The sequence below is a fragment of the Echeneis naucrates genome, chromosome 19 (assembly GCF_900963305.1).
Source record: "Echeneis naucrates chromosome 19, fEcheNa1.1, whole genome shotgun sequence".
Taxonomy (NCBI): Eukaryota; Metazoa; Chordata; class Actinopteri; order Carangiformes; family Echeneidae; genus Echeneis; species Echeneis naucrates.
This window is the reverse complement of record NC_042529.1, coordinates 3,963,806-3,990,295: the sequence shown is the minus strand read 5'-3', so window position 1 is coordinate 3,990,295 and position 26,490 is coordinate 3,963,806. Positions and strand designations below refer to the sequence as shown.

Genomic DNA, 26,490 nt, shown 5'->3' with positions numbered 1-26,490 from the left:
GACCAACTTTAGCAGCCGTACCAACTGGTTGTTGGAGTTGAGGTTGGTGTTTCCCATCCCGGGGTCGAATTACAGTACTTCCAGTGCTGGATGCAATTTACTTTTATGGGGATTGATTGATCTTGCCTGGCGCAATGGAACCAATTAGCTTCTCCCAAAAGTGCAAGCCCTCCCCGTGCTCCCCCACAGATATGCTGAGGGATACGTTTGGTGTAATTCAAAGGATTTCAATTAGTAATCGACCCTGGTGTGGTGGTTCCCCTTATTATATTTATCTAACATCATGACGTGATGATGCTCCTGCTGCTTCCTCTTCTGGTTTTATTTACCTGTTAGTTTATTTATTTATCTTTCTTTCATTGAGCTGCACCTTTGCCTGTGCTCTGACACACTGCAAACTGCTGCCATTTCTGTCCTCACTGGCTTTTCTTTCTCCCCTCCCTCCCTATCTCATCACTCCAATTCTGCTTTCACTGTGCCTTTCTCTCTCTCTCTCTCTCTCTCTCTCTCTCTCTCTTTCTTTTGCTTGCTGTTCGTCTCAGCTTCCGCTAATAACACCCATGCCTGGCAATCCCAGTCACGTAAGTTACTTTAATTTTCATTTGTTGCATCAGGCGGCACGTCTTGCTCAACGGCCGCCCTGCTTGCTGTCCAGCGCTACTCAAAGCCGCCTAGTTGCACACAGCAAAGTGCTTGTGTTATTCATATACAGACCACATTGGAAATCAAGCTTAATTACCAGATGCTGATGCATTTAAAGAAACGGCACACCAGATAGAAGAGGGAACGATCTCAAAGCTCAAATCAGTTTAAAAGACGAGACCCAGGAGATGACACCCAGAAGCAGCAGGCTAAATTTTACACTGAATTTATCACACAGCGTCAGAAGTTCATACCAGATTCATTTTAGCCTCATTAGTCTTTATTGGTCCATATGTTCTGCTGAAAAGATGCCCAACCTCTGGAGGTCTTCAGGTTAATGACTCCCTCTAGTGAGCAGAATCAACAGTCAGCAGTGGCTGCTAAAGGAGTCGCCTCTTTGACTTTCTGCTAATTTTCTTTTGCTGCAGAATAGCACATAGCAGTCCATTTAGTTTTGATTTGTTTTGTTGTAAAATACAAGTTTCCAATAAAATATTTAAAGGAGATTCAAAGACAATAATTTGAATAAGTATCCACTGTCAACTCTGTTATTCCTATTTTCTCTTTAGTTCACAGTGAGAGTTTGCTGAACACACTAAAATTGCTCAAATGTAACCAAGCTGACAAAATCATTCTGCTGATGTCCCTTGAGTTTATATTTCAGAAGAAGTTTTTTTGTCATCTATCTCTTTATGTGGTCCCACTCATTTATAGTATTATGTTATTTATATAGTGTATCATGAATATTATTAGCATGTATCTTTACGCATAATATCTCACTGACAGGGCTCACTAACTGGTTTCCTGTTTCCCTGACTCAACAGTGCGTTTTGCACCCTATCGTCCTCAAGACATCGCCCTCAAACCTCTGCTGTTTGAGGTGCCCAGCATCACCATGGACTCTGTGTTCACGGGCCGCGAGTGGCTCTTCCAGGAGATCGACGCTCACCTCAACAGCCCCAACGCCAGCACCAACCGTGGCGTGGTAGTAGTCGGCAACATCGGCTTCGGGAAGACTGCGATCATCTCCCGCCTGGTGGCTCTCAGCTGCCACGGCACCCGCATGAGGCAGATCGCCTCCGACAGCCCGCAGGCCTCACCCAAACGTAGGCTGCCGATCACAGCCAGTAAAAAGAAGTCATGAAAGTAACATGCTGGCACTGTACCTGAGTTTGTGTGTTTTTGTCCTGTGTCCAGATGGAGAGGGGCTCCCCCTCACCCAGCCCCAGCCCACACATGGCACCCTGGGAGGAGGCAGCTGTCCCGGGACCCCAGAAATGAGGCGACGCCAGGAAGAAGCCATGAGGAGGCTGGCATCTCAGGTACCAGACACACCTCAGGCCATGAAAACACATAAATCCAAGAGAAAGTCTGTGAAACAGTCAATCGTTCGTTCATTCATGGTGGGGGGGGGCTGGAGCCAATCCCAGCTCACTCTGGACAGGTCACCAGTCCATCACAGGGCAAACACAGATAGGCTGGGAACCGAACTCGCGACCTTCTTGTTATGGGGCTACAGCGCTAACCAGTACGCCGCCGTGCTGCCCCCTAGGTGGAACGTCTGTCTGTTAAATACTTAATTACTGTCTTATCTTTGTCGATTACCGCCAATTGCTGTTTTCAACTCATTCTCCTCCCATTGATTTCTTTTACAAATGCAAATGATCTATTTTCCTACCATTTACTCCTAAAATAAATGCACTCGTAGTGATTTTAATGTGAAATTTCCAGCACTCAGTGCCGTATTTTATGAGGAGATAAGTGCACAATCCTGAGCCACTTAGGAACATTTTGGCCTCCCCGCACCTCCATTTCCCCTTTTTTCCTCTCACAGCTGAGTGATATTAAAAATATATATTTATTTGCCAAGTATTGTGTGAAGGACCTCATTTGCATACTACTGCATTGTCAGGTTTTTTTTTTTTCTTCATCAAAGGAAATGTAGTTGTCATCTCATTACAGCATAAAATTTTACGTGGGTTATTGGTTCAGTGTGAAATTTCGGAGCTTCAGCCTTTCTCTGATTGAAAAATTGTAAGACAATTTAAAACGGCTCTTTTTCATGTCTCAATTCTTCAGTTGCTGGCCACATATGCGGTAGGACAGCAAATGCCTCTGTTGGTGGTAAACTTCAAAAAAGGCCTTCAGTTCCTTTCAGTTGGAGATTGTTTCTTAAATTTAGACTGCGGTATTTAACTTCTTGTGCGCTTCCTGCAACAGTTACCTGTGTGATGTGCGAGGCCCAGCTCGTTTTCCCGCTCTTTTTCCTATCTGCTGTTGCTCATCCACGCCCCTCCCCTGCTGCTTAGCCATCTGCATCCCCAGTCCCAGCCTGATGCATTATGCAGATGTGTTTAAAAAAGAAAAAACAACTTTGCCAGGGAGCCTTATGAAATATTTATACCTGCAGAAAGCCATTTCCCAGCCAAGCTATTAGATCTTGTTAACTCTGTGCATTAATAATTGAGCGCACTCCCTTTTTCACCCCTTTTGTTTTAAAGCCCATTATTCCATTGTGACCAAAAATTAGCATTTCATTTTGATTAGTCTTTTCTTTTTTTTCGGCTTCTCATTCCCCTTTTTCTCTCTGCCCTCTGATCGCTGCCAACGTCACTGAAAATTCAACACCTTCATGATCCCTCGGTCCCCAGGAGTGCCTGGTGATACCTGCTGCTGTTGTTTAGTTGGCCAACCTCTCTGAAAATCCACTCACCTTCCTCTACATCCTGATGCCAGCACATGTCCATCCTGAGAAAACTTGAAATTCATTCATTTGCTCACTTAATCATTCATTTGAACATGTTTCAAGTCCGCAGCTGTGAAATGTGACAGCTTAACACTTGACTCCTTCATGCCACAGTCATCTCACACGCAAGCACACATGAGCTGACTCCGAATCAGTCTCTCCTGTCAGGCGGAAACCATGAATTATTAATGGCTAAAACCGTACAGTGAAACAAGAAGTATTATGTTTCATTATACTGCAATCATCCGCCATGAAGTTGACTCAATCTCAAACGAGTTGTAGCTGTAGACGCTGGGAAAACTGGCTGAGCCGTGCAGGAAAAAAAAGTGTTATTTCTAAATTTGTCATTGGACTCCCATGCTTCCTGACACCTTGACATTTTAAGTCGGTTTTACAATACCCAAAAAGCTTGGTCAAGGTTAGGTTCACCAGGAAAGGAACGGAAATGTAATCTGCAAGTGACCGGGCAGCAATCTTGTCCCAACTCTCTGTCGCCCCCAGGTGGTGGCGTATCACTACTGCCAGGCAGATAACGCCTACACCTGCTTGGTGCCTGAGTTTGTGCACAACGTGGCCGCCCTGCTGTGCCGCTCGCCACACCTTGTCGCCTACAGGGAGCAGCTGCTGAGGGAGCCGCACCTACAGAGCATCCTGAGTCTGCGCTCCTGCGTCCAGGACCCGCTGGCCTCTTTCAGGAGGGGGGTCCTCGAACCCCTGGACGCACTTTACAAAGGTGATAAACTTGGAGTCAGTTGTAGCGTCATCTCCCAGAGACCTCAGCTGTGGTGGAGTGCAACTGAATCCTTTCTCTGTAGCCCTGAACCTGAAGTGTAATTCTCGGTGCTTTGCTTGAGTATTAACATTTTAAGTTAGTTTACAGTTTGACTACATCGCAGAGTGACATAACACACTTTATTTACCCGATAGCTGAAGATGCTCGGCTCTAAATTGGACCTAAAATCATATATTACAACACAGTCTGCACAAGGTCCCTTGTCATGTTTCACATGTCAGCAATATGTGAAAAATCCAACGAGACATTTCTCCTCTCATGTTTACACTTAACTTGGATCATTATTTGAGACTCAAAAAGGTAGAAGAGTTTAAATGAACAAATCAAAATTATATTTCATGTTGTCATTCCAATTACTCATCTCCCAACATGCTGGATTTAAGTGGTTCATTATAAATGAAGTTATGAAAAGGAACTCCATCTTAGTGCACCTGTATTAATAATTTAATATAATATAAAGTATCTGTCGTATGGGCCATTCACTTCACTTGTAACAGAATAGTTTTATATTGTTAATAGTGCATTTGCTGAAAAAAAAGGATTTGAAATTTCATTGTTATTTAAGAGGAAGTCTTCTTGTATCCAAACGTATTCGTACATGTAAATAGCACAGCGAAGGAGAGAGCGCTCAAAATGACAAATAAGCAGCATAGACTTTATTCTATTAGCTGACTTTTAACAGAAATGTGCTATTTGTATTGTTTATCTCTCTCAGGGAAACCAAATATATACAGATCGTCTGTATTTAAAAGCTACAGATGACTGTAGCTGGAAATCTCTGTTGCTCTGTTCAGTCTAAATAATGAGCTGGAATTTGTAATAATTTCAAGTTATTCACTTCACGTTCCAAGCACAGCGCTTTCGGCTTGTTCAGACCTTGGTCTTCAATCTCTGCTTCCACTCAAGTCCTTGGTCCATGATATTATTTGCCTTCTGTGCAAGGTGTTTTCAATATTATCTAGATTAAAGTTTGTGATCCCGCAGCAGCTGAATTTCCTCTAAGCAACCAGACTTACTCCGATGTTCATTTGAAATGGAGATGAAAGTATAATATGTGGTCCATTTTTGAAAATGTAGTGAAATTTAAAGCTTTAATCAAATGCCAAAGTCAGGTTCGCATCTGTTTACTTCAAAACTTGTTTTCAAACTTACAACTCAGCAGCAGAGGAAGGACATGACTTGTGATTTGAAGAAAATGAGACCCTGTATTTATTCTGAGGTGTATTTATTTTTTCTATTTATGAGGTTGAGAAGAACCTCTAAGTTCCAAGTGACTTTTTCATTTCGACGCATCACTTAGAAATGGATTTCCTAAATTTGTTTTCATGCCGAGCGTTGTTTTTTCAGAGAGGAAGATCAACTCCGAGGAGGATCTCATCATCCTCATCGACGGTTTAAATGAGGCAGAGTTCCACAAGCCGGACTACGGGGACACCATCGTGTCCTTCCTCACCAAAACCATCAACAAGTTCCCTCCCTGGCTTAAGCTGGTGGTCACAGTTAGAACAACGTTGCAGGTACACAACAGCGAGGATTTTCTTCTTGTGTGTGCCAGGCAGATTATTGTAATGACAGCAAATCCCACTGTTTACATCTTGTAAATTCAGCATGGAAGCAGTAGTTTTGCCCTTTATTGTGTTCTGGATACCGCAGGGTTTTATATCGGCATGTTCAGTGGCTTATTTTTGCATCAGCTGGAGACTACTAACTGACAATATTAAATTTGTCATGAGTACAATTGTACCCTCCATTTCTCTGACCTTTTCCTCTTTCTCTTTGCACATTATGCAGAGGACATGAATAGATATGAATGAAATCAGGATTTTATTACATTTGTCGCTGCTATATTTTCCTCCTCTCACTTTATCCGTCATTCACGAGGAAGACGTGGGTATACAGTCAAAGCATGTCTTATTTAATCTTTAAACCGTGTGTTAGTTCTCTCGTCGATGTAAATGTGGGTTGTAAAATTTGTCAAGATGACGGAACCACTATCTCCTAATTTAATCGATTCTGGCTCTTCAGGAGATCACCAACGCGCTGCCATTCCACCGCATCTCTCTGGACAGCCTGGAGGAGAACGACGCCATAGACCAGGACCTGCAGGGCTACATCCTGCACCGGATTCACAGCAGCCCGGAGATCCAGAACAACATCTCGCTCAATGGCAAGATGGACAACACCACCTTCGGCAAACTCAGTGCCCACCTCAAGGCCCTGAGTCAGGGCTCCTACCTGTACCTCAAACTCACCTTTGACCTCATCGAGAAGGGCTATCTTGTGCTGAAAAGCTCCAGCTATAAGGTGTGGCATTGTGGCAGACGTGTGAGACAAAGATAACGCATGAGATAACAGAGAGAAATGAATGGAGGTTCTAAAACAACAGAGATGAATGAACCGTGAAATCCTGATTGCCTCAATTTGCATAATATGAGTCACAACTCAACTCAAATCTTAATGCGCAAAATAATCAAACATATTTTATACATACATAACATATTTAGTGCAATTTATCCTGACAGTGGTTACTGTAATATTCAATATCAATCACAAAACCTGCCTGTAAATCTGCTTAGAAATCATAGAGATAAAAAAAAAAGATTGTAACTGCAAAGTTTGCAGTTACAATCTGGGGTCAAACTCTGAAACCTTGTTGATCGTGATTTGCAGCAGAAACATTGAAAAGCCATTTCATTTCTTGACCTGCAGCCTGACTGCGAAATTATTTTAATGAAATCTTCTGTTTGCCAATCAAACACCTTTTTGATAAATATCCTTTGACTCGTTTGAGTGTGTATTTCAAAATTGAACACCTCATATCTTCAGAGTAATTTAATTTCATGTATTCAGAAGTGCTTGCGGGCTCCATTTATAAAATAATAATAATAATTATAATAAGAAAATTAAAATTTTTCTTCTGTGAGGAAGACTATGTGGAATACTTGGATGTGCTTCACAAACAATTCACCATCCTGTGGAGCATCACATGGATTCTCCTGCTGTCTGCTCAGGTGGTTCCAGTCAACCTTGCAGAAGTGTACCTGCTGCAGTGCAACATGCGCTTCCCCACGCAGTCGTCGTTTGAGCGGGCGCTTCCTCTGCTCAACGTGGCCGTGGCCTCGCTTCATCCGCTGACCGACGAGCAGATATATCAGGCCATCAACGCCGGCTCACTGCAGGTGATGATGATTTACATGTTGGACGTTTCTGCAGTATACGCTGGTGTAGATTGGACTTTGATTATTTTTTAAAACAGAATTGAGATTGTAAGGGCCAGAGGGGACGCCAGAGATGTTGGAAGATCGTGGAACTTTTCAATGGCATCGCTGCATGGTGCTGGTATCCCCATGAGGAGCAGGGGATGGTAAAAGGTTCAGATGAAAAGCTCTTCAAAGGAATTAAACTATTATAAAATGGCCCCGGCGATTCAGTCTGTAACAAAGTCAGCTTACCTCCAAAGTACATTTAAAGAGCAGAGCTTTAATATGTATGAAATACGGATCTGAAAGGGTTTTAGTTACATTAGGAAGTAATCTCATGCTAATTTGTGCTTTTACTCCATCCATGAGCTAAAATAAATGAGTCAGTAATTAAATCAGAATTCATGAAATGTTGTCAAATGTTGGTTTAACACCAAGAGGTGCTTCAAGGCACTGAAAATTTTATTTTTAAATAATTTCCACTCTTAAACATGAATGCAACATGTCCTAACAAACGTGGAAGAGCTGTTGTGACAACATAAGTGTCTTTTATTTTAGTGTGTTCGTGTGTGTGTTAGTTTTAGATCGAAGGTCAGATGACACAGTTAGTGACTCAACTGTGGGACAAAAGTACTTAAGTTCTCAGTGGATTTAACAGTACGGTCAAACGGAACAATGGTGTTTTCCTCTTTGTTTGAATGGGAGACATTAATAAATGTTTTTCTAACACTTTGTCCGTTACCATAGATAGATATCTTATAAATAACATGTGATGGCTTGATTCCGTTGTTGCCTCCGGCATGGAACGTCTAAAATAACATGGAGACTCTGTGTGTGGCTGCAGGGAACATTGGACTGGGAGGATTTCCAGCAACGTGTGGACAACCTGTCGGTGTTCCTGGTGAAAAGGAGGGACGGCACCAGGATGTTTGTCCACCCTTCCTTTAGGGAGTGGCTGATCTGGAGAGAAGAAGGAGAGAAGACCAAGTTTCTCTGTGATCCGAGGTGAGTACAGGCCGGAGAAATTGTGCTTTGAATAATAATGAGACGAAACAATGGCAATTTTTTTTTTGTTTTAAAGCATTTTGCTACGAGCGTTTTAATTGCCCCATCTGGAAAAAGGGATTTTTTTTTTTATGTGACAAAGCTGAGAGGGGCTATAAAAAAGAAACAGGGAATTTAAAACAAGGTTTTACTCAGTGGGTAATAATATTGACAAATTATTTTCTAAGTTGTGCAGTCGCAGTTATGGTTGAGGCTGCTCACTACTTGTATGCGACAAGTAAAATTAATGATTTTGATTAAGAACTCAGTCTTTACCTAAAAATGACATTTTCAGCATTTATGATGATAATTTCATGATTGAATGGCAGTTGGTTGTTTCACATTCAGAGAAGTACAGGCATGACTATGTATAAATAGTCACAGGTACATTATTTTTATCCAGGAGAGGACTGTTACAGAACATTTTATTTCATGTACTGTAATTAAAAAGCAATTGGACCAACTGTGCAGATGATGATGCCACGTAATGACCTGATGACTCAGGCTTAGATGTTGAGAGGTTGTGTGTTTGTCATCTCTGCAGGAGTGGACACACCCTACTGGCCTTCTGGTTCTCTCGGCAGGAGAACAAGTTGAACCGGCAGCAGACTATTGAGCTGGGCCATCACATCCTCAAAGCACATATCTTCAAGGTATACTATTATGTGCCTCTACCTATATCTATACACACACCCACACAGCTGTGGTCTGGAGCCGAAGTAATGAATATTTACACTATATCTCTCTGTTCAAGGGTCTCAGCAAGAAAGTCGGGGTTTCCTCATCTATCTTGCAAGGCCTGTGGGTATCCTACAGCACAGAGGGCCTTTCAGCTGCACTTTCTTCACTCCGAAACCTCTACACTCCCAACATCAAGGTACAGGCACTAACATGGCAGAGAGTCATACTGAAAGAATATTTCAACACGCCGCGGGTACCAAATCAGGAGTTGCTCTTGAAATATGCATCACAGAAGTCTCCCTCTCACCTGGTTTTTAACATTTGAAGGCTTGCTAATTTTTTTATGTGTTCCCTGCAGGTGAGCCGGCTACTGATGCTGGGTGGTGCCAATGTCAACTACCGCACAGAGGTGCTAAACAATGCCCCAGTCCTTTGTGTCCACTCCCACTTGGGCTACATGGACATGGTGGCTCTGCTGCTTGAATTTGGCGCCTCTGTTGACGCCCCGTCCGAAAGCGGCCTCACACCGCTGGGCTACGCCGCTGCCGGGGGGCACATGGCCATCGTGACTGCACTTTGCCGCAGGAGAGCAAAGGTATTTTGCACAGATATTTCCCTCCATCCTGCCTCCTCTGTTCCCTCGTGTCCCTGATCTAATCCACAGCCCCTTTTACCAGGTGGACCACTTGGATAAGAACGGGCAGTGCGCTCTGGTTCACGCAGCACTGAGAGGCCACATGGAGGTGGTGAAGTTCCTCATCCAGTCAGACTGGAGCATGGGGCCACAGCAGCAACAACAGTCACCACAGACCCAACAACAGGCAGCCTTCACCAAGAGCCAGGCCGTGCAGCAGGCGCTCATCGCCGCAGCCAGTATGGGCTACACAGAGGTACGGCTGTGGGTGAGCGCGGTGCTCCTGTAACCACAACTTTAAATTTCTGTGTGCGTGCAGGATAAACAAAACATAAAGGCAACAAAGGTGTCCAGGAAGACTGAGATTGACAAACTTTTCAAAGTAAATCTTCAAAAGGGCAGAAGAAATTTTAGAAATGTAAAGATCTCTTTGCGAGGCAGTTAAGTTATGATAATTCGAATTTGAGGGAGAGGAAACTGAGTATGATGGAAATGAAAGAAGAAAATAAATAATAAATAGAGAAAAGGGAGGAGATTGAATGTATGAATTATAATAGGCAGTAGTTCCTCCCTGCTCAGAAAGTAATTTCAGCAACTGATTGACCAATCCTGTTTTTTTTTTTTTTGTTGTTTTTTTTTTAAATGATCGTATTGCAACAGAAACAGATTTTATTTGTGTCATTTATTTCTCTGAAACCTTTTGAACGGAAGTAAACCTGTACATTAATAAGAGTCTTGTATCTTGAATCTTGTTCCCCACCAGATCGTGTCCTATCTGCTGGACTTGCCAGAGAAAGATGAAGAGGAAGTGGAGAGGGCTCAAATCAATAACTTTGACAGCCTGTGGGGGGAAACAGGTGGGAAAACTTCCTGTGGCCAGACACACCAATAAAAACACTAAATTCCATACAGACAGATAACTGTGAAGGCTTAATGGGTCCTGTAGCTGTGAAACCCTTTGCCAAATGTCACACACACAGACGAATATTTGCATTTAGGGGTCCCCCCCCCCTCCTCTTTCTGTGTGACACTGCGAGGCTGAGCGCTGCAGTGCGGATATGAGAGATGGTTCTTGTGTGTGTCTGTTGCTGCTGATGCAGTGCAGTGGTGTCATTGGAGCAGAGACAGGGCTGGGCTCACACTGGGGGGGGTGGGGGGGGGTGAGTGGGCTCCAGGGCACTTTAGAAATGACTAGTCTGATTGCACGTTGGCAGGGTGTTGAGAAATGTATCATTGTGACCTAAAGCTACGAGGCCTCATTACGCTGGAGTGTTGGAGAGGCTGCTCCTCACTGTCATGTGGAGAGAGGACTTTCATTGTTTAGAGGGATCAGAAGGATGACAGTTCTTGAAGATGATTTCTAATCCCAGTCTTGCGGGACAGGTCGACTGAAAACACATCATTACTGCCCGGTCAGAATGGCAACACGTTGCTCCAGAGGAGTCTCAAGTGAATCTTTTTCATTTCATTTTTCTTCTTTTCCAATTTGTAGTAACTTGCTTTAAAGCAACCTTAGTCAACGTTTTTCTCCAAACGATGCCTGAAAATCAATGGGACCATAGTCGGCAGCGACATCGTTGCTTTTACTGAGTTTGATAATGAATTTCAACTTGTGTGGATGTCTGTTTGTAGCTCATCTGTTTTGGCTCATACCAAATTCATAGCATTGTTTCTGGCCTCAGCTAGCAGCTGTTTTCAGGGGAAAAGCTCTGAAAGCTCAGGCAGACGCAGTTAAGACACCAGCTGAGGAACACAATGGAGCGAAGCAGCTAAACAGTCAGATATTTCACTCAAGAGCTAGAGACCAAAAACTGGATGGGTCCTAAACGAGTGAGCCATGCTAATTCTAAAATGGGATGATAATTAAACATTTTGTTTAGAACTTGTTTCTGTTGCTTCCAAATAGCCATTTTTTAACATAACAGTATAAATTTAGATCCCCTGCTTCAGGTTTCTCCCTGGAGCCTTTAATAACAGGCTAGTGAGCCTCGGTCTGGTTGGCTGACTGTTTTCTGAGTGATTGATTATAACTATAGCAGATTTTAAAATAATGATGAGTTGTAAATGACCTTATAGCTTTGATATCACAAAGTCACATAACTCCTGATGCCTCCTTTTATGCCACACTGTAGCATCTTAAAAAATCCATGCATGGCAGCACTGAGAAGTGTTAAAAATCTCATTTCTTCACGCTTCTTTTACCCTGTTTGACGCCTTCTTCCCTGATTGCGGTGTGTGTGTGTGTGTGTGTGTGTGTGTGTGTGTGTGTCCAGCTCTTACTGCAGCCTCCGGTCGAGGGAAGCTGGAGGTTTGTCGTCTTTTACTGGAACAGGGTGCAGCCGTGGCCCAGCCCAACAGACGTGGCATCGTCCCGCTGTTCAGTGCCGTCCGACAGGGACACTGGCAGGTTAGATGTCAGCCCAGATAAAAAAATAAAATAAAATAAAAAAAAATCACTGAGCGAGTGTTACATCCAGTTCCTATGACATACTGACATGGTTGCTGTATTTTAGATCGTGGATCTCCTCCTCACACACGGCGCAGACGTCAACCTGGCAGACAAACAGGGCCGAACCCCTCTAATGATGGCTGCCTCAGAGGGACACCTGGGAACGGTGGAGTTCTTACTAGCTCAAGGTACATTATCATATTTCGGATTAAACAAACAAACCAAGGCTTAAAACAAATTGTAGTTGACTCAATTTGATTATTCATTTGCCTGATGGGTGTTTTCATGCTAAACCAAATTAAAAACACAACATTGTAAACACAAGCATGAATACATAAAGAGGAGGCTTTTCCCAAATGCCTTTATTGAAATTATTATCAGAATTTCTTTAGAGATTCTAGCAGTTTTTAACTGAGAAACTAACCATGTTTCTTGATTTTCCTTTTTTTTTAAGTATGAAATAAAGAGTACATGTCGAAATGGCAGTGAATGCTCGGCATAATGGATAGTTTTTGATTTGATTAGGTTTTCGTTGTGCTGCTCTTTTCTTTTCTGATTATTTAATTTTCTAATCTAAATCCTATAGTTGCTCATACAAAACATGCTTTAATTAAAATAGGATAGTAGGGTAATTCCAGCTTTTATAATTAGTGCCAGATTTAAACAATATATTTGTAGAAGTCAGCTATAAAATGGCAAAACTGCGGTAGAAAAGAGCTGGAGTGAAAGGAGGTTTTCTGTCTTTCAGGAGGGTCTCTGTCTCTGATGGATAAGGAGGGTTTGACCGCTCTGAGCTGGGCCTGTCTCAAAGGTCACTTGCCCGTCGTCCGCTGCCTGGTGGAGAGTGGAGCCGCCACCGACCACGCAGACAAGAATGGACGCACGCCCCTCGACCTGGCAGCTTTCTATGGTGACTCTGAAGTGGTGAGTGACGACTGCAGGGGAGGGGGCACCCATTAATCAAACGGTTTCATATCATAGTCACGAGTTTGCCTGTTTTAATTAGTTTATTTAGTCACTGTGCTGCAGCTTGTTTCCAGCTTTGTAGCTTCTGTCGTGTTCATATTCCTCAATGTAAGAAAAAAGGAGTTTTGTTATTGGTTGAAAGTCTTGTGTCATATTAAAAAAGCTCAGCTATTATCGCCATAATTTTTCCTTCACTAAAGCCTTGAAGCAAAAGGATCTAGTGTTTCATATCATGAGGTCGTCAAAGGAGTGATGATCATTTCCTTCTGTTTGATTATTTGTTCATCTGTTCATCCATCTGCATCCGTTTGTATATCTCAGACATCACTGACTTTTGGCAAACGATTTTGGAGAATCCCTTCTGCTTTCACTGCATCCATGAAACTATTTTGATATTTAATTGGACTCAGTATTTTTCCATCTTTATGTCACTGAAGTATTTTATAAATCTCTTTTGAAGCGTTCAACAGAAGATGGATATTAAACTTTTGTAGCTTTTCCTTTTGGCCCCTATATGTCAATATATAACTTAAGTAATATCAGAACAGAATTTTTATTTTTTTTTTCCCAAATATGAGTTAAAATATAGGGAGACATGATGGCATCAATGTCCAGACCACACTACACAAAAATAATGACCTGAAATGGGGAAAATTGATACACAATCATACAGTCTGCTCTGGAACTGAACAGGCTTTAGCAGCCTCCGGCGCTTAATGTGCAACAAACACTTCCTTGGTGCAGGCCTGCTTCCAACCGGCTGCAGCCAACCAATGGAGAAACCGAGGCTATTTCTTCAGTGCTGTCCACCTGAGTTTTATTTTTATTCCTCTGGTGTTGGAGAGTCTGGAGCAGATGAGAGCGCACCCAGATGAGGTGGATATGCGATTGTTTTTCTCGTTAAAAGCTCCCACCACATTTTTGTCTTCTCAGGTCCAGTTCTTGGTCGACCACGGGGCCATGATAGAGCACGTAGACTACAGCGGGATGCGTCCTCTTGACAGGGCGGTGGGCTGCAGAAACACGTCAGTGGTGGTCGCTCTGCTCAAGAAAGGAGCCAAGATAGGTAAGAGCAGGTGGACAGACCAAAGAGCGTCACATTTAGCGCATAAAGGACCTCTTCTAAATGCAGCATCGTTGTCCTGTGGCACCACAATAAGAAGGTTATTTGCCTGCCGTGACACAAGATGCAATTTGAGATTTTGGCTGGAAATGTCATGCACTGGAGTTGAAGCATGAGTTGCATGAGGGACTAGGAAAGGGGGATCCATCGGTGCTCCAACACGCTCCCTTTTTAAGTACACTCTTCCTGCTGGTCATTATACTGTAGAGCACTGTAGCTTTTTACTGCAATAAGCCATGGATTCAGGTTTGTCTCCATGTAGCTGAAACCACTTCCTACTACTGTATATCATCCACCCCCCCCCCCCCCCTCCCTCCTCCACTTCCCTCCACTGCCACACTGTGCTGCATCTCCACAGCTATTTATGGCTCTGATGTTTGTTTCTTTTTATTGTACTACTGTTGCCGTTGTGTTGTTTTGCTTTCTTTGCCTCTGTCACATTCTGTCAGTTGCCTCTGTTTGTCGGTATCACTCATGATATCTCCCTGTTTCGCTCTCAATCGCATCCTCTCTCGCTTTCCCTCTGCGGATGCTCAGAGACAGGTTGTTATTAGCGCTTGCGATGTTTCTTTTTAGTATCTGTCTTTTTTTCCCCCCCCTTTTTTTGCTGAGGCACTTATTTCCGCTTCTCACTGCTGCTTTTTTTGTGTTCCTTTTCTCACTTTTCCTCCTCCTCCTCCACCACCATCACCTCTCTTTCTCTTTCACCCACCCGCTGTTTTTCTCTTTCTTTCCTCTTGCTCCTACGCACTCCCACACCTCTGTTTTCTCTGGCAATTCTGCCCCCCTCCTTCCTCTGCCCTCCCACTGACACTCCTCCCTTGCTCATGACCTCCTTCCTCCTCCTCATCCCTCTCTTGCCCCCCATCCCCCACCCCCGCCTTTCTCTCCGGCCCCAGGATGTCAGACGCTGCCCAGTCGGCCCCGAGGTAAAGCCAAGGCTGTCGACTTCTCACCCCACCAGGCATTTTGACAGCTCTATCTCCTCTCTCTGTGTTGTCTGTGTCGTCCTAAGTGTCGGCAGGCGAGCTTAGCTACCAAAACCTTCTCAAACTGACAAATAATAACATGCAAAGGTATTAGCACTGACAGTGACGCAGTCGGGATTGCCTAGAGGTAGATGCTAACGTTCAAGTGGTTAATGACAGCATGCCCGGCCTTCAGCCTGTGACGTCGTATCGAGATGTTGACCTTCCATCCCACAGATGCATGACAGAAGCCCTCAGTAACACTTGCGTGGAAATGACTTAGCAGAACAATGCATGTATTTGTAATTCCTTTTGTACCACCGCCACCACAGAATGAGGTGATAAACCACTGTACTGTGCATCGCTCATCCTCCAGATGAATCCTCAGTGTCAGCTAGGCCACCACCACCACTACCAGCTCAGAGGGACAGCTAACGCTTGCAGAGCTCTGTTATATCCCTCCTGCTTGCCTCTCTTGTTTATTGTACCTGCCCCGTGTCTCCCTGTGCAAGACCCCCACCCAACCCCCACACCTCACACCTCCTTTTCATCTCTGTGGTGTGTGTTCACATGTCAAGGATTGCTGTTGCGCAGATACACAACATACACATCAGTTTCAAGGGATTGTGTTTAATTTTTCAGTCTCCAGGGACCAGGATGGGGGAGACGAGTTTGTTTTCCCCTCTTTAAATCTACCTCTCCCATTTTTCTTTACTGGCAGATTAGTGTTTTCATGCTTTTCTGCTCTTCTTAATCACATCCTGGAAAATAGTCAGTAGCATAAACAATCACTGTACATCTGCACTTCTTGACAAGACAGAAAGTGTGTCTCATTTGAAAGACATGACGATGTTGGTTTTTTATTTATTAGATATTTTTGTACTGTAGATCTTCATAGGGCTTGCCTGGGCCAAAATGTATTTCCAAATAATTTCTGAAGTAAATACCAATCAACTATAGGAGAAAAATTCAAAAGGTGCTCCTTTGCACACCAATTACGCTCCCAGCAGCACTAAAAAAATGTAGCATGATTATTGGCAAATAGTATTTGACCCAGGTCTGATCGCCCACCGCGAGGTCACAGTGTCCTCTAGATTCCAGAGCAGGTTTTTCTAATCTTTTCTCTGCAGTGGATTGCCTGTCTGTTCTCATCCATTCCCCCATTTTGGCTGTTGTCCTCACCTCTGTTATTATTGTTGTGTGTAGTGTGACTCCCAGTCGCGCCTTCCTTCCTCCCTCTTCTACTTATTACTGTTTGTCTTTCTCACAGTTGTTTTTTTTTTTTTTTTTTTTTTTTTTTCATCTGCTCCTTCCTGTGTTACTCAGGTCCAGCCACATGGGCCATGGCCACCTCCAAACCCGACATCATGATCATCTTACTCAGCAAACTCATTGAGGAGGGGGACGGCTTCTACAAGGTCAGAGAACAGGCCTCAGATTTTAGATAATGTGTGACAGCTGCGATAAATATCCTTTAGATTAAGATTGATGTGATCTGTTTATGGTTGTCCTCTGGTTTTACAGGATATAAATCATATAAGCTGCTGTTTTCTGTAGACTAAAGTAAAGTTAAAGTGAATCCGCAACTATTATTTTAGTATGTCTGATTATCTTTATTACACTCTGCAAGCAAATAATTATTTTTTTTATAGTCTAAGTGAATGTAAGACTTTACAGGGTAAATAAAAACAATCCTCAGCTCAGCCTGAGTGATGAATGTGTCTTCACATTCAGCTCTGGTTTAGATCTTGATTTGTTTCAGATAAGTTTTTTTTTTTTTTGTTTGTTTTTTTTTATCTGACTGTGAATGAAGGATCACCAGTTTTATCTTTCTGCCTGACAGAAGGGGAAGGTGAAGGAGGCAGCGCAGCGTTACCAGTACGCCCTCAAAAAGTTTCCACGCGAAGGCTTCAGCGAGGACCTCAAGACATTCAGGGAACTCAAAGTATCGCTCTTCCTCAACCTGTCCCGATGTCGGAGGAAAATGAACGTAAGTCAGGCGGAAGGCGAAAACCACTGAAGTGCACTTAGATTTACTTTTCAGACATTTTTTGCATCAGAGATAGCACTGTTGAAGTTTTTGTTTGTTTGTTTTTTTCCTGTGTGGCCACCATAATGTTTTGAGTTGCTCTCCTCTGCTCGATCTCTACAGGACTTTGGGATGGCTGAGGAATTTGCTACCAAGGCACTTGAACTCAAACCAAAATCATATGAAGCGTACTATGCCAGGGCTCGTGCCAAGCGTAGTAGCAGGTACACACTTTTATCACCCTGAACGTCACCACCTGAAATAATCCTTTGGGACACAAGCAAACACTTAATAACGACAATAATGACTTTCTCCTCTTATTTCCAGACAATTTCCTGAAGCCTTAGAGGACTTGAATGAAGCCATAAAGCAGTGTCCCAACAACCGAGAGATCCAGCGGCTGCTCCAGAGGGTGGAGGAGGAGTGTCGCCAGATCAACCAGGAGGAGCACCAACAGCAGGACCTGGAACTGGAGCCTCCTCCATCCCCCCCTCCTACACCTCCCCCAGAAGAAGAGGAGTCCCTCTCCCTGTCCATGCCCCTGCCCCCTCCCCCAGAGCCCCGTCTGGAGGACATGGAACCTGTCCAGGACCTGTTTGAGGATGAGGACTACCTGGAGCAGGAGCTGGAGGCCATGTCTATGGGTCTGCCCCCACCCGAGTCTCTCACCAACCCCTCCAGCCTTCCCATCATTCAGAGCCCACCACTCTCCCCCACACATCCAGATCAGATCTATTTAGCCGGAGGTTCACCCATGGGCCAGCCATATGAATATCACCCCACTTCCTCCTCCATGTCCTCTCCAACTCGTGGGACATACCAGCCCACATCGCCCTCTTTATCCCCAACACATCAGAACTCCCACTACCGACACAGCCCACCTCACACCTCCCCTGTGCATCAGCCATCTTACCGCTTCAGCCCACCTCCTATGGGCACAGGAGGTCAGGGAATGGATCACCAAAGCCCACCGCCTTCCCCTTTACGTCGGGCTGCTCAGTACAGAGCCAGTCCGCCGGTAGAAAGTGTTTGTCTGTATAGATCCCAGTCCGGGTCACCTGTGCGCTACCAGACAGAGCAGCTCCCCGGTCGGCCCAAATCTCCCCTCTCTAAGATGAGCAGCCAGCGTTCGTTCCAGCTGAGCTCTCAGCCCTCGTTGTCCTCGCAGCACCACCAAGCCCAGGGTCTTCGTCTTCAGCCCTCTATAGCCCAGATAGTCCGCACAAACCAGCCCAGCAATGTGATGGCCAACAGCAGCTACGGTGGCCAGATGGGCCACTCCATTGGTGGTCGCTACCAAGGGGGTTCAGTGGACGTGGAGAGCCGTCTGGTGTACCAGCCCTCCCTGGATGGACGATCCATGCCTCAGGTCCAGGCAAGCCTCAGTTCTGGGGCCCTCTGTCAGCACGGCGGCCGAGGAGGGGTTATGGAGTCGGGCCTATTGAAGGATGAACTACCCCAGCGCCCCTCCTCTGCCTACCGCGCCAGCAGCGGGGGCCCGGGGGGCATGCGTTACAGCCAGACACCCCAGATCAGCCGCAGCCAGTCAGCAGCCTACTACCCAGTCTCTGAACATGTGCTGGAGCGTGCCAATGCCATGCCGCCCTGTCAGCTGGGCTCTCCTGAGATTCCCCATATGGTGAGACGTCCTGTCAGTGCCAATACTACTGAGATGAAGCAGCATGTGCCCACCCCGAGGCCTCTCATCCATTCTCAAAGCGTGGGCCTCCGATTCTCCCCTTCCAGCAACAACATCTCAACTGGATCCACCTCAAATTTAGCACCAGGTTTCAGGCCTTCCTCTTCCATTCAGCAGATGGAGATCCCTCTGCAGGCGACATACGAGCGCACCTGTGATGACATCTCCCCCATCTCTCCCTCGCAGGGCGGTGGGGGACTGTATCAGGGTGAGACCACCCGTTCTCGTAACACGCCCTTCATGGGCATTATTGACAAGACGGCGCGGACTCAGCAGTACCTGCATCAGCCCTTGCGGCCCAGGGGAATGACATCCATGGACTCCGCTATTAGCCCCACTTCGCCTGGCCAGCTGGTCCAGCAGGGCTCCACCTACAGCCCCCCTGCCTCCCTAGGAAATATCGCCTACTACAACAAGACCAACAACGCCCAAAATGGACACCTGTTGGAGGAGGACTACTACTCCCAAACCCAGCCCCCCTCGCTGGGCAAACTGGCCAATGGCTCCCGTGGCAGCGGGGATATCCTGGAGAGGGTCAGCCAGGTACCCACCTACCCCGATGTGAAGGTAGCGAGGACTCTGCCTGTGGCGCAGGCCTACCAGGACAACATGTACCGCCAGCTCTCGCGTGACTCTCGCACCCAAGGCCCCACCTCCCCTATCAAACCAAAGAGACCGTTTGTGGAGTCAAATGTGTGATGGCCTGTCTGTGACTGGTTGTTTGGACTGGACTTTGTCAGTGGAAGTTAGAGGGGGGAAAAAAATTTAGCTCAACAGCACATGCTGCTGACCCTTGTATATGTGACACAGACAAACTTGTCTTAAAGAACTTTCGAGAGACAGATCCAGTCAGAGAAAAAAAAAAAAAAACCACACAGCCGGCACACACACTTAGGGTATTAGACATTATCTGATAAGAAAAAATAACCAACAGTGAAGTGATTATTTCATTATCATATTCTGCACACAGGTAAGATAACGGGAGAGTCCTAAGTTCTGATCTCACACTGAATCAAAGACCAGTGCACTTCCAAAACGTGTGGCACAAAGTTCCCACAAGTGAACACAACAGGGGGGACTGTAGGAGTGAAAGTACTAATCACCAGACTCTACTTGTGGACTCTATCCATCTTCTGTTCTTTCAAAGTGTGCTCTTAACCAAGGTTGCTAGTAGGCTCTATTCAATGTAATACAATATATGTTCAATACTGTACATTGCTCAGAAAATACAAATGGCTCAACAACTCAGTACTTAGAGAAAAATTACAATATTTATAATTAAGTTATATATTGTACATAGAAATAAAAAGAAACATAGTTTGCGTTTGAATTGTATTCTGTTAACCCTGCCTTTGTGTCCCACTGCTAGTCATATGGATGTGGAAAAACCAGCCAGGTTCAGGAGGGAGGGACACAGACCAACTTTGACATTATTACCTCTTTTCTGTCAAAATGAAAGATTTTGTTGTGGTGTAATGCAAGAGAATGCTTTTTATGCTGCAGTATGTCCTCAATAATATAAACTAGGGCTGCAACTAACAATTATGTTCATTATCCATTAATCTGCTGATTATTTCTTGATTAAACCATTTTAGAGGGTGTAAGGTCAGATTTTGGTAAACTTTGATCATTATAATTTCCAAGATGATCTCTAATGCTGACCAGCGGTCAGATATTCAGTTTACAAAAGTGTACCAGATGAAGAGCATCCTGAGACTGCAGAAACTCAGTTTGAGAGTAAATTCTGCCATAAAAATGCTTGAAACAAATTCTAAATAAACGCGCCAGCTGAATCAAATCTTATCCAGAATATATCAAAAAATGCTTATGTGCTCCTTTAAAGGTCAAAGACTTTGAGCTGCTGTTTGAACAACTGTGCCAGAAAATTTCACACGGTCCCCAGACCACCCTACATGGATTCATTTTGTTTTTGTTTTTTTTTTTAAATGAGTCACATTGCCTCATTGCTGAGGTTCAAATTATAATTTCCCAAAATCTCTGTTTAGTATCATCCCTGACCTCATGATATGCCTTAGTGTGATGCTAAACAAACAAACTTTTTTTTTTTTCATATAGCTCAGTCAACAAACATCTTTGGATTTTTGTTTAACTATAAAAAAAAGCAAAGCACCAGATGTTACGTTTTTCTACATGCTCATATGATTGGTATAGTTTTTTTGGGTTTTTTTTTTAGAACTTTGACATCTAGTTTTGAAGCTAGTTTGCATTATTAGATAAAAAAATAAAATAGGCCTTGCGTGTGCAATAAATTTGTTTGTAGTGTGAATCTTTAGCGGCAGAAATATTTAATCATCTTTATCTGAAGTTTGATCAACTGACAAAAAAAAATATGTGGCACATGAGTATCAAAGTTAGCCTTTGTCCCTCCTCAGTGCATAACGACACTGTTCATGAGAGAGAGTGGAACGTACAGAACATATGCTAGTGATGGGTTAACATGGATAGTGCTCAGCGACTAAAAGCAAGCAAATGCACCACTGTTAGACGTTTTCCCTTTCTCCTGCATTTCTTTAGTGCTGTTTCTTTTTACCCATAATGCATTTTTGTTCTGCCACCTCTGCACTAAAAATGCCTGTTAAGTTTTTAACTAAGGGTGCACTTTATGTATTTTACTTACTGTGTTGTTATGATTGTTGAATTTGGAGAAAATGGGTGTGTGACGGGTCAGCCCTCTGGCCAGTGATAACAGACTATCATAGACGCTATTATTATATGATTTACAAAGCAGTGATGAATGACAATATGAATAGCAAACAATGTTTTTAAACTGGTGAAGATGTATAGACTTTCTAGCACAAGTTGTAAATACTGGCTCAGATATGACGCGCCGTCCAGCTCGGGTCCGTTAGTTAAGCAAGTCCATTTCAAGAGGTCAATCATATTTAAGCATTCACGATAAATAGCCATCAATTCTTGAAATCCAAATCAGCCAGTCTAATCCACTGGTCCTGCACATGTCTTGAAAATAAGTCGACTCTACTGCAACAAAAAGGGGGAAAGAAAAAAAAAGAGAAATTTCAGTGCCCAGAAACTCCATATTTGGAGTTTGACGGAGAAAAATGGAATAATGAAAATATTCAAGTTATTTGTATATGTGCGAAAAGTTATAGACCATTTGTCTGTAACATTTTATTTTGGTTCTAAATAAAGATAAAATATGTAAAGCGAGACAGCTCCTCCTGGCTGTCTCCTGTTCATCCTCAGTTTCACCTGCTACCAGAGAGTTGCTCTACTTATCTTTACAGAAATGAAGGTATAAACTGTACTATACTTGATTTAAACAAGACTTCTAAGTTGAGGGTATTTGAGGGTTTCAAGCTGTCTGTGTATATTAGTTTGCTGTAAATAGTCTGATGCATGTTCTATTCTTTCCATGAGCTCAAGCAGAAACATGTATAGCAGTGTCCTGACTCTGATGTGTGATACAGTGTTCGGATCAAGATAAGGAGACTGCTATCCCTGAACTATCCTTATCATTTTCCTTAAACCTCGCCAGACAAAAGGGAAAGGTTCTTTTATTTTAATGTATTTGCTTGCTGAGCAGAGTTCTCTTGTCTGTAAATGTGAGCTTTCAGATCGCTGTGATAAAAAGTTTAATTAAAAACAATAAAAAGAATGTGTTTTTATCTCATGATAACTGATTGTAATCTGTACAGTCAAACCTATGTATTGGGGGGAGAAAACATATTTATAAATGGTTACCAACTGAAACACGCCCTGCATGTCAGTTATTTATTTTAACCATGATGTGCATTTAACAAACATGTCATTTTTTCATTACTATTTAGTATTCTTATAACATAATAAACGTTTGTGTCAACACAAATTTTATACAATTTAGAAATTCAACACAAGGAGCTTCACAATCTTTTTGTTTATGGCAAACATCTAAGCAAAAGACCAAAATTAACATTCCCACTTGGTTTATGATTACCCAACAAATCAAAGTCCAATATTAAGTCAGATCTGGTCTCGTACTCCTGAGGGACAAATGTGGCTGCAAAATACTCAACTATGTTCATGGGCCAGATGCTAACTTTGTCTTTCTGCTGTTTGTTAAGCAGGTGGTGCACACTGAGCTTCCAGGGCTATTCTACTGACAACAGCTGAAAACGATGCTGGTGAGAATTAACCCCAAAAAAAATTAGGTTCCAAGAGGCTAATATGCTCCACAGAGTTAAGAGAAACTGTGTGCTCATCACATTCACATGGTGATTTAATCCACTGCTAACTGATTGCACCATCTTTGTTTCGCTTAATGACTTTCATTGCATGTGATTTGAGTATTGTTGTAAAATATGGAATGACAAAACGCCAGTATAAATCAAAGCGATTTAGCTTTTAATAGCCTGGACCACACATGTTTTTGTGGCATTTAATTCATCTTTCGGAAATAATTTAGACATGAGATTTTACTGACAGGTTTGTCGGATCTAAACCAAGAATTCGTCAGGTTAAGAATGTTTTGGTGCTCAGGCCTAATCCTTTACCTGTTTTAAACTGATGGCTGGAGACCAAAACATTGTTCTTTGCTTAAATAATGCTTAAATAAAATTCAAACCATATATTTTTTTAACTCAAAACTGTGCTTTTATCACAAAACAAGAAAAAACAAGAAAAATCATTTGCAACACTTAGTCGTACAGTAAACATGTACTGCAAATAAGCAGTAAATTACATACATTTCCCTCATTTAAGGCCCATATCATCTCATCAGAAAAAAAAAAATGTAACAAAATGGAATTGCTAACTGAATCCTGAGAGGAAAAAGAAATGTGGAGTGACTAATTATACCCTTTAGTATACAGTCCTCGGAGATGTCAAAACACCTGTGAAATGGAGACCAAACAGTAGCTAATCTTTCTTCTTTTTGTGTGTAAAAAGGTAAACCAGTCCAGGTACAAGCACCATGACAAGCTGAGGCACTATGACAAATTTGACAAAGAAGAGCCCATAGAAGAGGCCTTGTGGTCGGACTGGGAGTGGCAGGCGGTTCACGTGGTAGAGTCCCATGGATGAAATAGCCAGGGATAAAGCCCTCGGAGCCCAAGGCAGAGACCATCCCCCTGGCTTCCAGTACTGGGCCAGCCCCAAACCAAGAAGAGCCCCGCAATCACGAGTCAGAGAGGAGAAGGGAGCCGTATCCAGACGAATCCATTCAGCACGGCTGCACCATTTCTTGGCCAAAGCAATAGACCTATAGAATGGAACAAGTGCAATCAAGGAGGGAAAATTTTCTTCAGCTTTTATTTGGCCTTTTCCATCCTTAACCAAAGTCATGAGTGAACAAAATACAGCACAGAGACTGACCAGGAGAGGTTGATTCCCAAATGCTGTAATCCAGCATGCAGCGTCAGAGCACCGAGCAGCAGGCAGATGCTGAAGCTGAAGAAGAACAGCAGGGGGCGGCCTTCTGGTACTCTGTGGCTCAGGACAACCCCTAGAATGAAACCTGACCAAAACAATTTCAATCAAATTTACAATGAAAAATTATGTGACATGTTGGATCATTTTTTTCTTGCTAACACAATCAATCACCTTTAGAGAATACTGGCTGGTTATGCTTTTAGTAGTAATAAGATGTAATGTATACCATATATTCTTACTTTTATGTAAAATGGACCAATTCTCCACACTTCACCTTGAGCATGAGTCTCTACACAGACCTGTAATTGAGCCAGCAACAACCTGGTGAGGGAAGTGGGCGAGGATGAAGATCCTGGACACTCCGACTGCCACCAGCATCAACACATAGAGCAGGTAGGGAGCCGCTGATAACACCACACTGGAAGCATACAAAAACAGATTCATTGAACAATAAATCTCTAATTTGCATGTTTTCAAAGCCACAACAGCATATTTGTGTATTTTAAAAGGGGTATACCTGTGAGTACGAGAGTACAAAAATGAACCCAGTGAAGACACCACAACCCACCATACTGCTGCCGACACCATCGCATGTCCCGATGGACTGCCTGAGAGACACATGTAAGCTTTAGGCCTCTTGTTGTACATTTAAGTAAGTGTACTATCCATTTATGTTTTTTAGGGGACTTCTCACCTGGGCCGGTTTCACAAGTGGAGGGAAACTGGTGAACATTGGGCTGCCTGTTGACAAATAGACGTGATTCTCCTATCCACCAGAATGGCCTTTCCCCAAACAGTATCCTATGAAGAAAAAAAAAACATGGAAAGCTCAATTTACTTAAAACAAACAAACAAAAAAATCTATACCATCTATATAATTTTTTGTACTTTCAAATCTCTATTCTTGTCCAGTATTTTGAAAAATAATTCAACAACTTAAGATGCAAGTAGATTAATCACATTGAACTTAATGAATCCTAAAAATATTATAATATATAAAAATATTATCTGATACGTTCATATATAATGTATTTATAATATGTTTGGCAACAATCTTACATGAAATCCTGTCCTATGATCATCATATATAGCTCTATTCTCTGAAGCCTGCAGACATGCGACTTCTACAGTAACAATAGCAACAATAACAATATTAAGAAACATTAAAGGAATAAAAAACAATAAAATTAAAAGTAAAATATTTGAAACTGAAAAAACTGAAAAGACTTTTTAAATTGCTTGATAAATACCATCAACCTAAATGCCTTTAAGTATTCTTGTAGATTTATTCAAAAGACTAAATCCATTACAGATGATACGAGCAAGGCATTTTTTTTTAGCTTTGCCAACTTTCCTCCATGTGTCTCATTTTATTTTCCTCTTGATTAATCATCAGGAAATTTCAGTATAAATGTTTCCGGCGGTGTCTGTTTCTACTCGGACGGTAAAAAGGGTTGGACCGCCTTTATTTTGCCGGAAGCATCGACGTCACCAGAAAAAAAATGCTAAATTGCTGATCGTAATAATTGAAAATAATATATATATGCTGCGTGACATTGAATTAAACTTAGCTTTAGCCACGATGCTAACTGATGCTAATGTGCTGCAAGTAACTGCAGTGGGGGAGAGAGAGAGCTACCGATTAAAGCTTTAAACATTTTTTTGGACTGGTTTACCATTTAGACACCAAGTTTAGCCACTCGGATACAGCTGCCACCCAAACCACCGCCACTCCGGCCCGCTTGCTGATGAAGTAGGTGAAGGGAAAGAGGAGCAGAAAAGCTGCTTTAGGATCTCCAATGTGTGTTACAAGCAGCCAGAATTTTTCCTGACTCCTCGTCCTCTGTTGAAGAGCTTCCGCCATCCAAACGCCTTGGGTGTAAATCTCCTCCATCCCCACGTCCTACACAAACACGGGTTCAGGTCAACAAAAAAAAAAATGAAAATGAAGATGCAGTCCTAGTTGCTGTTGTTGTTGTTGTGTGAAGTGTGTTTGTGAGTTTGCATCAATGGAGCCTGCAGTGTTGCCGCATTTCCGGTGGAGGGAGCCCGCGAACAGGAGAGCGGCTGTGTCAGTTTGAATGGGAGACAAAGAAAAAGCGCTTTCCTTTATTTATTAAAAAAAAAG

The 26,490-nt window shown here is 43.1% G+C and overlaps 2 protein-coding genes across 8 annotated transcripts in view; one reads left to right on the top strand and one right to left on the bottom strand.

Moving 5' to 3' along the window:
* Positions 1 to 19,869, top strand: part of tanc2b (tetratricopeptide repeat, ankyrin repeat and coiled-coil containing 2b) — a 121,495-nt gene extending 101,626 nt beyond the window's left edge. For all 7 annotated transcript variants that reach the window (XM_029527142.1, XM_029527141.1, XM_029527140.1 and 4 more), the window contains 20 exons: positions 1,467 to 1,748; positions 1,840 to 1,964; positions 3,890 to 4,121; positions 5,529 to 5,698; positions 6,207 to 6,485; positions 7,193 to 7,360; positions 8,226 to 8,386; positions 8,970 to 9,078; positions 9,180 to 9,302; positions 9,465 to 9,701; positions 9,784 to 9,996; positions 10,504 to 10,597; positions 12,014 to 12,147; positions 12,254 to 12,377; positions 12,938 to 13,113; positions 14,089 to 14,221; positions 16,573 to 16,664; positions 17,090 to 17,236; positions 17,399 to 17,499; positions 17,603 to 19,869. In XM_029527142.1, coding sequence (XP_029383002.1) covers positions 1,467 to 1,748; positions 1,840 to 1,964; positions 3,890 to 4,121; positions 5,529 to 5,698; positions 6,207 to 6,485; positions 7,193 to 7,360; positions 8,226 to 8,386; positions 8,970 to 9,078; positions 9,180 to 9,302; positions 9,465 to 9,701; positions 9,784 to 9,996; positions 10,504 to 10,597; positions 12,014 to 12,147; positions 12,254 to 12,377; positions 12,938 to 13,113; positions 14,089 to 14,221; positions 16,573 to 16,664; positions 17,090 to 17,236; positions 17,399 to 17,499; positions 17,603 to 19,673 — 5,171 coding nt within the window. In that variant the 3' untranslated portion in view covers positions 19,674 to 19,869. The remainder of the gene's footprint in view (positions 1 to 1,466; positions 1,749 to 1,839; positions 1,965 to 3,889; positions 4,122 to 5,528; positions 5,699 to 6,206; positions 6,486 to 7,192; positions 7,361 to 8,225; positions 8,387 to 8,969; positions 9,079 to 9,179; positions 9,303 to 9,464; positions 9,702 to 9,783; positions 9,997 to 10,503; positions 10,598 to 12,013; positions 12,148 to 12,253; positions 12,378 to 12,937; positions 13,114 to 14,088; positions 14,222 to 16,572; positions 16,665 to 17,089; positions 17,237 to 17,398; positions 17,500 to 17,602) is intronic.
* Positions 19,870 to 22,755: 2,886 nt separating this feature from the next.
* g6pc3 (glucose-6-phosphatase catalytic subunit 3) lies at positions 22,756 to 26,426 on the bottom strand. Its single transcript, XM_029527567.1, has 6 exons — positions 26,039 to 26,426; positions 25,057 to 25,163; positions 24,880 to 24,970; positions 24,662 to 24,780; positions 24,306 to 24,447; positions 22,756 to 24,192 (listed from the first exon to the last, which is right to left on the bottom strand). The coding sequence occupies exons 1-6, from the start codon at positions 26,254 to 26,256 to the stop codon at positions 23,850 to 23,852; spliced, it is 1,020 nt and encodes a 339-aa protein (XP_029383427.1). The 5' UTR covers positions 26,257 to 26,426; the 3' UTR covers positions 22,756 to 23,849.
* Positions 26,427 to 26,490: the final 64 nt, after the last annotated feature.